This window comes from Eucalyptus grandis, chromosome 5 (assembly GCF_016545825.1).
Source record: "Eucalyptus grandis isolate ANBG69807.140 chromosome 5, ASM1654582v1, whole genome shotgun sequence".
In the NCBI taxonomy this organism is placed as follows: domain Eukaryota; kingdom Viridiplantae; phylum Streptophyta; class Magnoliopsida; order Myrtales; family Myrtaceae; genus Eucalyptus; species Eucalyptus grandis.
In genome coordinates this window covers 40076849-40087305 of record NC_052616.1, presented here as the reverse complement: position 1 = coordinate 40087305, position 10457 = coordinate 40076849, and the positions used below count along the sequence as shown (strand labels likewise).

The 10457-nt window shown below is 38.4% G+C and overlaps 1 protein-coding gene across 1 annotated transcript; it reads left to right on the top strand.

Annotated features, from left to right (window-relative positions):
- The first annotated feature begins 958 nt into the window (after positions 1-958).
- LOC120293136 lies at positions 959-9809 on the top strand. Its single transcript, XM_039311942.1, has 5 exons — positions 959-1419; positions 7622-7680; positions 8605-9135; positions 9224-9292; positions 9409-9809. Exons 3-5 carry the CDS (start codon positions 8629-8631, stop codon positions 9616-9618), a joined length of 786 nt encoding a protein of 261 aa, XP_039167876.1. The 5' UTR covers positions 959-1419; positions 7622-7680; positions 8605-8628; the 3' UTR covers positions 9619-9809.
- The last annotated feature ends 648 nt before the right edge of the window (positions 9810-10457 follow it).

Here is a 10457-nt window from a genome sequence, read left to right as displayed (position 1 = left end):
TAGGAAAGTCATTAAGTACTCCAACTTCCAGACAAGCTTCTCATGGTATCAATTGTTATGGACAAGCTTTCCTAAAGTTCTCCAGAGAAGCTCCGACTCGTCTTCGATGGAAAGAAATCATACAACTCCCTATTCAATTTGATTAAAAAAATACTCACAAAAATGTACGAGGAATTCAATGATTTCATGCTTTTTGTGCAGCTTCCTCCGGTCATTATATTACCTTTTTTTTTTTTTTTTTTTTTAACTCTTCTCATTATAAGTCTAGTCATGAATGTATGTGGTGGAAATTAGACCTAACTCCCACGTATACATGAAATTAATTATATGGTTGGATTTTGTTCTATATATATAAGCATGAAAGGAACGTGAGCATACTCTGTGTACCCCATCATTTTGTCTTTTTGCCATATTTGGAGGGCGATCAATTTTGGGCTTATCGAAGGAGGCAATAATTGCCCTACAATAATTATTTTCGAAAATAATCTGCCAATAATGGGAATTACAGTAACAATTATGAACATGTTCGTTTGTGCTTCTCCGACCACTAGAATAGCCATATTAAGTCCATGGCACAAGTGTAATTTAGCAAGAAATCGGTGTGAAATTTATCGATGGATCAGCTATGCAGGAAGTAGCTTGCTGATCCCATATATAGCTCAACAAAATTGTACAAATAATAATTGCTTTAAAAGACATTAGGTACTGACACTCTAGGATGAGTGTATATATATATAAGGAAAAGAATCCGAAGGATATCGACTTCCACTTATAATTATTCAAATAAAAAAATATCATAAGCTCCTTTTTTTTATTTTTTATTTTTTATATACGATGCCTGTGTCTTTAACGACTTCTATTTTAAAAGAAAGAAATGCACAAGAAAGAAATGCACAAGAGAACCCAATAAATAAATAAATAAATAAATAAACAAATAAATAAATAAATAACATGTTCACCCATCATATCATAAGCTTTTTTTTTTTATACGAGGACTGTGTCATTCATATAATTATTCTTCACTTGTGCCGTGAAAATGCTTTATGTACAATTCATGATGATAATTCTTTTCTGAAATTTACGATACCAATAATGCAATAAAACCATCTCAACATACTGCGAGGCACACCTCACATAATGCACATTTGGTATGTAATTTGGTTCCCTGATTGGTGAGAGTGCTCACACGAAATTAGGCTCGTATTACTGAGCTAAGAACGTCACAAATGGAAATAGAATAGATGGCAAGGCAATAAATTCTTAATCCCTGGCCATTAGTAATTTAAGAGTCCCAAAGGTCAGATCTTTAACCTTTCTTTCACAACCTTTTCCTCATCCAAGAGAAATACGATCGTCCCAATTTCTCCGACGAGGAACGGAAGTGCTGCTGGTGATAACTCAGGTCAATTTCTGACCAAGGTAGATATTCGCTCTATGGACTGTATCACTTTTATCGGATTTTTTTTTTTTTTATAACTTCCTTTGAAAACGTGTGAAATTGTTGAAGTGTGGCTGAAATGTACATGATAGTGAGAAGAAATTGAACATAGAATACGATCTGAATATGAAAGAGATTTCAACTCTTGAACAATCAATGAGTAATACCTCAGCTGAAATGTATTCATTCTTCTGAAGTTCGAGATCACACTTTACAAAACTTCACCATTCTTGAGAAAATGCAGAGGTGAAGAGAATTGCTACAGATGATTCCAAGAGAAAACTGAGTTTTAAAGGATGAAGGTAAGTTTGCTAACTCTACTCTCATTCTCTTATCCTTTTATACTAGTGCAGGTAGTTCAAGTACTTCTGTTACAAACTTGTTACAACAGAATAACCAATATAGAAATATGCGAGAGTCCTTCTAGCTTTAATGTGCAGTTCCTTTAATCCTCGCTTGATCAACTTCTGTTCTTCCAGATTTTGATGCCATGGATTGCCAGCTCATTGATGCCATGGATCACCAGCTCATCAATTCATGCCATGGATCGCCAGCTCATCAATCTTCCTCTCGCTCCGATTCTTCAGCTAACGACTCTCCTCTCGCTCTAGCTTCCTCTGTTCCAGCCTTCTCTGCCTCAGTTACTTCGCTAAGTCTGATTCTTCCACTATTATTAGCTCCTGTGTTTAATTGCTCTTTTGATATCTGTTTTATCTCTCTAACATCCCCCCTCAAATTGGGAATAGGTAGAGTACAAATTCCCAATTTGGTTCTCATATAAGAATGTACACTTCGTGTCAGTGATTTGGTGAAAATATCAGCTAATTGATAAGCACTTGGAATGTATCTGACTTGTAAAGATCCCGAAGATACTTTTCCCGAACGAAGTGGAAATCTACTTCAATATGTTTGGTTCGAGCGTGTAAAACAGGATTTAAAGTGAGAGAGATGGCTGATTTATTATCACAGTACAAATGAATAGGAGGATTAAGAGAACAACCTATATCACGCAATACAAAAACTAACCCAAGTAAGATCAGCGGTGGCTGATGCAAGAGCACGGTATTCGCCAGTAGAAGATCTCGCTCACTGTAGGTTGTTTCTTTGCTGCCCAGGATATAAGGTTAGATCCAAGATATATACAAAAACCAGTTGTTGATCTTCTGGTTTCTGTACACCCTGCCCAATCAGCATCTGAGAAACCATAGAGATTCATGGTACTGTGAGAATGAAGGAATAAGCCAAGCTTGATAGTTCCCTTGATATATCGCAAGACTCTTTTTAACCGGTTGAAGTCAGCAATTGTAGGTTGCTGCATTCTTTGACAGAGAATATTAGTAGCATAAGCAATGTCCGGGTCCGGTTAATGTAAGATATTGCAGACCTCCAACTAGACTTCGATATTCAGTAGGATTGGTCAAAGGTATAGTATCATTGATTAGAATAGGTGGTTTTAATGCAAGAGGAGTTGAAACTGGTTTTGAGTTAAGCATATGAGCTCGAGTAAGAAGGTCTAGAGCATACTTGGTTTGACATAAGAACAGATAATCAAGTTCGTGTAGCTTCAATGCCGAGGAAATAGTGCAGGGATCCTAAATCCTTCATATGAAAATGAATACTCAGAGAATTAATAAGAGCAGAAATCATATGAGGAGAGCTTCCAGTGAGAATTATATCATCTACATACAATAATAAGAGAATGGTTGCTGTTTTAGTATGCGAATGAATAGAGAAGGATCAAGTAGAGCTGCAGAAAAATCCATATTCGAGTAGGAAACTGCTAAACCTATCAAACCAAGCTCGAGGAGCTTGTCGAAGTCCATAAAGAGATCTTCGAAGAAGACAGACATGGTGAGGCTTTTGTGATTCTTTAAATCCTGGAGGCTGCTCCATATATACTGTTTCACTTAAGGTTCCATGTAAGAAGGCATTTTTGACATCTAATTGATGAATTTTCCATTGTTTCATCATAGCTACTGATAGAATTATTCGGATTGTTGCCTGTTTTACTACAGGGCTGAAGGTTTCTGTGAAATCAAGACCTTCTTCTTGATGGAAGCCTTTGGCTACAAGCCTTGCTTTGAGTCTATCCAGGCTTCCATCAGGTGCAAGTTTTGCCTTGAACACCCATCTGCATCCGATAACATGCATATGATCATTTCGAGGAACTAAATCCTGGTTTGATTCTCGATATAAGGCATCCATTTCTTCTTTCATTGCTTGATACCATCCTTGGTCTGCTAATGCTGACTTTACGATTTTGGTTCTATAGGAACCTCGATATTCAACTAGACATGCATATTTGGGATTTGCTTTAATAATTCCAGATCGAAGTCTTGTTTGCATAGGATGAGTTGAAGAAGTACCTTGCACTGTTCGGTTCAGAACTGATTTGTATATGCTCGTATTAGCATTTGATGTTGAGGTAGTCTCTTGACTTGTAGGTATTTGTTCCTCTATGATTGGAGATGGCAAATGCAATTCGGTAACTCCAGAGGCATTATGGAGATCATTCTGCATTTCAGCATCAGATACTATCTGGAAATGTGATTGGCTCGCAGGATTACCTGTACTGAACTCATTGTCCTGTATTGCGAAGTTGTTTGAGTTGATCTGGTATGCTGCAAATGCTCCCTTGATATATTGTCTTGTGATTGATTCTGCTTAGTAGAACTGGAAATAGAAGATAGTACTCCTTTTATCCCTTTGTTTGTATAAATCTGATCCTGTTGATATTCAGTATGTATAGTATGAGAGAAGGGAAAAACCTTCTCATCAAATATGACATGTCTGCTGATGTAAACTCTTCCATTTGTAGGTAAGAGACATCTGTATCCCTTATGCTTCTCACTATATCCAAGAAAGATACATGTAAGTGATCTTGGATCAAACTTATGCTTTGTGTAGTGCCTGAGACATGGATAACATGCTGACCCAAAGACTCGAAGATACGAATAGTACGGGTGTCTTGTTGTAGAGCTTATAATGGGGTGAATGCATATGTAGTTTTGTTGAGGGCAGAAGATTGATAATGTGAACTGCTGTTTTGAATGCATCTACCCAATATTTCAGTGGTATTGTAGCATGATACATCATTGCTAGACTCAAATCAATGACATGTCGATGCTTTCTTTCTGAGACACCATTTTGCTCTGGTGTGTGAGGGCAAGAAATATACTGCTTGATTCCACATTTTTGTAGATGAGTTTGAAATTTACTGCTAGTAAACTCACCTCCTCCATCACTCGAAAGATTTTGATCTTGTGGTTAAACTGATTTTCTATAAGTCTTTGAAACATAATGAATATCTCATAGACTTCTGACTTTTGTCTCATTGGGTATAACCAACTATACCGAGAAAAATCATCCACAAAAATGACATAATAGGAGAATTTCTGAACAGATTGAATTGGTGAAGGTCCCCATACATCACAAGTGTATTCTTTCTAATGGAATATTCGAGATATGTTCTGAGGAATGGAAAGATAAAGCTGAGCTTTTGGCAGTTTGACAGCTACTACATATATTCTGAGCTTTAGAACTAAAATGAATGAGTTGTTGTTTCTGTAGAGTCTCCACTGTTTTAAGACTAGTGTGAGCAAGTCTTTGATGCCAGATGTCCTCTCCAACCTCTGGTTGAGTTTGTGTGAAGAAGACCCTCGCAACTTTAGGTTCCACACGGTATAGTCCCTTGACTTTCCTTCCTAGCTTCACTGCTTGTATGTTTGTGATTGTCCTTCACATATACCCCATTTTTATCAAAAATAAAAGCACAGGGATAATCATCAGTGAGTTTTGACACTGATAGAAGATTCTTTTTGATTTCAGGGACTATTAAAACATCATTCAGAGGTAATTTGCTATTTTCTATGTTCAATATTCCATTACCAATGCAGGAGATTGACAAATGAGATCCATCTCCTATCATGACGGTGTCGGTACCATTATATGTACCGAAGTTTTGAATCTTACCGGGTTCCGAGGTAATGTGAGCCGTAGCCCCGTATCCGGGGTACCATTCCGAGCCATATGGTTCTTCAATATGAACTGCTGCCAATGCAGTTGGTATTTCCTCTGCACGGTATGAGTTATCAAACCCGTACCAACATCCGAGTGCTTGTATGGCCGATTTCTTACAAACGACATTGCAAGTAATCCATTACTCATAGGTTTTGTACTGTGTTTGTCTTCCACTATTTGAACTTTGTGGTGAATAAGACCTAACACCTTGATATCTTTGTGCAGATTGGAATATGGTCTAAATCCTTGTCCAAAATTAGACCAATTATCCTTGTTAACTTGACCTTGCCGAGTTGAATTCAGGGTATTCACTTTATCTGCTGATTCCTTCCCGCTTCGTAACATTGTTTCCATACTCCCTTCGAGTGAATGACTGTCCTCTACCATAGTTAGCTTCTCCTCGAAAATTTTCTCTTTGATTTCTAGGATTAACTCTCTGCTGACTTGTTCCAATTCTTCTTTGCCCGTAATAGGCCAAGTTGGTATTATACTCATTCACAGAATATGTCTGTAATCGGGTTTCAAACCTTTCAAGTTGTGAAATTACCTCATCATATTCTGGCTGAGGCTTTAGACAATACATGGTTGTCCTGAAAGTTTCATATTCAGAATCTAGCCCTTCGAGTATGCCAAACATTCTTGTTATATCATCAATGGCTTTCCAATTGCATTTAGCGATCACGATAGTTTTGAACTCACGAAGGTATTCGCTTAGTAATCTATTTCTCTTCTTATGTGCCTGAAGTTTTCCTCTCAACTCAAACTCCTTTGCAATAGATTTTGTGTAAACTTATTTACAAGAGCCTGCCATACTTCAAGTGAGGTTTCTAAACCAATTATCGTGCTTAGAATATTCTCGATACAAAGCACCACTAATCCAGGATGATATGAGCTGGTCGGTTTTATCCAATCCGGATGATCGGGATTCATTATTTCTCCTGTTCTTTCGTATCATTTGTGTTGGAGGTAATGTTTCACCATTAATAAAGCCAATCAGATCTTGGCTTTTCAGAAATCGATTGAATTGAGCTTGCCATAGCAGAAAGTTCTCTTCATTCAATTTGATAGTAACGAAATTAGCTATATTCACATGGATAGGGAAAGGATACTTCTGCACTCTAGTTGCCATTCTTATATGATCGAAACCTTGAAGATTTGAAGAAATAACCCAGCAAACTTTGAAGATCAATTACTTAAGAAATCACCAGAATCTCTATACTATCTTGCAGCAAGAACATATCGAGATCTATTACTCCCGGTGCATTCAAGCTCGATACCATGAGAAGAAATTGAACATAGAATACGATCTGAATATGAAAGAGATTTCAACTCTTGAACAATCAATGAGTAATACCTCAGCTGAAATGTATTCATTCTTCCGAAGTTCGAGATCACGCTTTACAAAACTTCACCATTCTTGAGAAAATGCAGAGGTGAAGAGAATTGCTGAGATGATTCCAAGAGAAAACTGAGTTTTAAAGGATGAAGGTAAGTTTGCTAACTCTACTCTCATTCTCTTATCCTTTTATACTAGTGCAGGTAGTTCAAGTACTTACATTTACAAACTTGTTACAAAGAATAACCAATATAGAAATATGCGAGAGTCCTTCTAGCTTTAATGCGTGCAGTTCCTTTAATCTCGCTTGATCAACTTCTCGTTCTTCCAGATTTTGATGCCATGGATTGCCAGCTCATTGATGCCATGGATCACCAGCTCATCAATTCATGCCATGGATCGCCAGCTCATCAATCTTCCTCTGCTCCAGATTCTTCAGCTAACGACTCTCCTCTCGCTCTAGCTTCCTCCTGTTCCAGCCTTCTCGCCTCGGTTACTTCGCTAAGTCGATTCTTCCACTATTATTAGCTCCCTGTGTTTAATTGCTCTTTTGATATCTGTTTTATCTCTCTAACAGATAGATCCTGTGAAAGATTCGAAATTTGTCACGATCATCTTGAGCTTGGTCTTTATATGTCATTAAGATATGTCTCTCTCTGTAGATCACTCATTGTATGTTCGTTTGATTGGAGGTTTTAACCTATGTCCATGGGTGCACGGTTTTTTGTGTAGTCTAACTGTTGTCCTTTTTCATGGAATAAATTACTGAGTTCCGTTTGAAGTTCCATAATGGACAATAAAATTTTGATCTTTGGTGGTTGGCACAGTGTTCTTCGAGTTCGAGGTGATAAAACGGTGACATCACTTTTGCACACAAGTCTTCGGGGTAAGAAATATGTCAGTGGTCTTTCAACTCCCACTAAAGCTTTTGTCTTCCAAATTTACTGTTGAATTCTGTTAGCTTGCTTCTATGAATTTTTCGTGCTAATAGTTTTCCTTGTGGATCAAGTTTCATGCTTTTTATCTAGGTTTTTCGCTTTCCACTCAACTATTTTATTTTGGCTATGTTTACTCAATCAGGAGTTTGATGTAGTGGCTTAACGATATTTAGTTAGTCCAATTATGTGATATACATTTGCTGAAATGGAATATTTTAGTTGTTCTGTGACACTTAAGCACACCATGACGTTGTCATGTAGCGTGACACAGGCGCATCGTCTCTAGCATCTATCGGTAGATTGTAATTAATGACCTCGATTTATCGGGCATGTACCAGAAGTTCAACTTGGTGGGATGATCTCATTGCCTGACTAGACGGGTGGAAAGTGATCGTTGACTTTGACCGTTGACCCGGAAAAAAAAAAACTATCTTAGGAAAGCAAAGATCTCACTTAAACAATATCTTTTAGTTATGTCCTTGATCACCACAATGCATGTTTTTGGAAAGCTTGTAAATTGGCATGTCATTAGGTTGTAGCTAGTGGATTTTGTGCTGTCGTGGTCTACATGAATATTAATCATCATGAACTGTACAAATCTTAGTTTACGAAGGCAGTCTACTTTGATTATACTACCATAAACATTATTTTGTTCCATCATAATGCTATAGTTGCCCTTACCCTATCAAGACGGCTTTATATTAGTGTGACAATTTACATTGTGTGCATGACTTAGTGTTTTTCATTCTGGTAGAAAATGTATACATTTGTGCCTTGCACTATCCACTTCTTTTACTTTTAAGATACATCAATTCCAAATGTGTGACTTAGTCTTCCATCACCACTAAATAAATTATTCATTTATTTTCTAGACCTTCAAGCGTGCACGCTTTCCAATGGCAAAGGACAACGGATGCTCCAAATATTTTGGACAGAGCTATTATACTACCAGAAAATATGATCCGAAGCGTGCCTATCCCTGGTTAACGAATGTAACTCGTCTAGGAATATCAAGCAACAAGAAACAAGCAATTGAAGCAGCTATCAACAGGACGGATGCTTTGCTGAGGAGTGTTTCTCCATTGGGCGAAGCCTCCAATTATCCATCAATTCTAGGGGAAGTTCAAGGCAGACAGGTATCGGGGCCCTTGCCATACAAGGCTAATGTGTCATTTGATACCAATGCTATTCAAGCGGGCACAGTTGAGCCAAATGTTCATCCTACTCTAGAGAGTGCTTCAAATCTTGGAGGTAATGTGAAAAAACAAAAATCTTGCAGACCAAGGGAGTTGGCCATGACTAGTGAGCCTGGCCCTAACAAATCTCCCTTGTCCAACAAGAGTCTATTATTGTCTGGAGTAATTGATGGGGCTCCGGTGATGTACGTTTTAAAGAGACGTAAGGTAAGTTCTTTCTCGTATCGTCACTTGCCAGCTTCACTCTTAACTTTTCTATTTCTTTGTTCTACATTTGACCCATATAGTTCCACAGATATTTCTTCGCGGCGTTATAAAAGGGTCCAAGATTCTGTGTAGCTGCAATGAATGCAACAACATAAAAGTACGCAACCAATTGTACTTCGATTTATTTCTCTAATTTTCTAGTCTTGGGTTGAAGGGGATAGTAAGAGTTGGGAAATTGTACAGTAACTTGTCTTCCTATGTTGAACCTTGCAGTACATTGGTCCTTCCAAGTTTGAGCAACGTGCTGGAGGGAAGACCAAGAAACCGCATGCTTTCATGTATCTTGAGAATGGCAAGACCATCAGCCAAGTTTGTCAGGAATTAAGGGACACTCCCGATGATATGCTTTTTCGTCGACTTCCAGAAATTGCAGGTTCCGCTTTTAGATGGCTAAGCTTCAACAATAGTAAAAGGTCATTCTAATCATGACTCCTCTCCGGCGGCACCACCTCCGGTTAAGATGTCGCACTTTAAGTCTTTGCAGTAAGTTGCATATCATTGCAAAATAGACTGGTTCGGATGCTTTTTAGCAAGTCATTTCATTCTACAACTGTCCGCGATATTGGCCAACTTTGCTTCCTTTTGTTGAAATAAAAAACTGCTGGTACAAACTCTGTTCTCCTCCCCCAATTCTATTTGCATGTCAATCATTAGTGGGAAAAAGCAAAAGGAATTTTATTCTGACAAAAGTACCACTTGGATGTGAAGCTTTGTTTCGACAGTGTTATATTATTATGTGTGGTTGTTTGTATTGGATGTGTTAGATTCAATTCGATGCCCAAAATAAAATAGGGTATTGCTTGATGATGGATTTAGTTGGTGATGGGCTTAAGGCCCGTCCGCCCATGCTTGGGCCCAAAAGCCCGGCCCACGGCAATAGGGCCCGTGGATGGGGGAAGGTATAAAAGGGAGGAGAGAGAGAGAGAGATGGCACCTCTTGGAATAATCAACGTACGTTCCTCTCCCTCTCTCCCTCCAAGAAAAAGACAAAAACGCTTAAGGCGACCCGTCTTCCCTTCAAGGCTAATCGACGTCATCGGATCGAACGGGATCAGAATTTCTTCCTCTTCTTCAGCGTTGGTGTCTAATCTGTGGCTAACAAGGTACGCTCGAATCCGTGGTGTGCTTTAGGATCGGTGATACGTGTTTTCCGGGCTTCGTCTTCCGCATTGATTTAGGGGTTCGATTTAGTGTCGAATCCGGTTTTCGGGATCCGTTATTCCCAACATTGGTATCGAGCCCTAGTTCACGTTTTTCCCGAT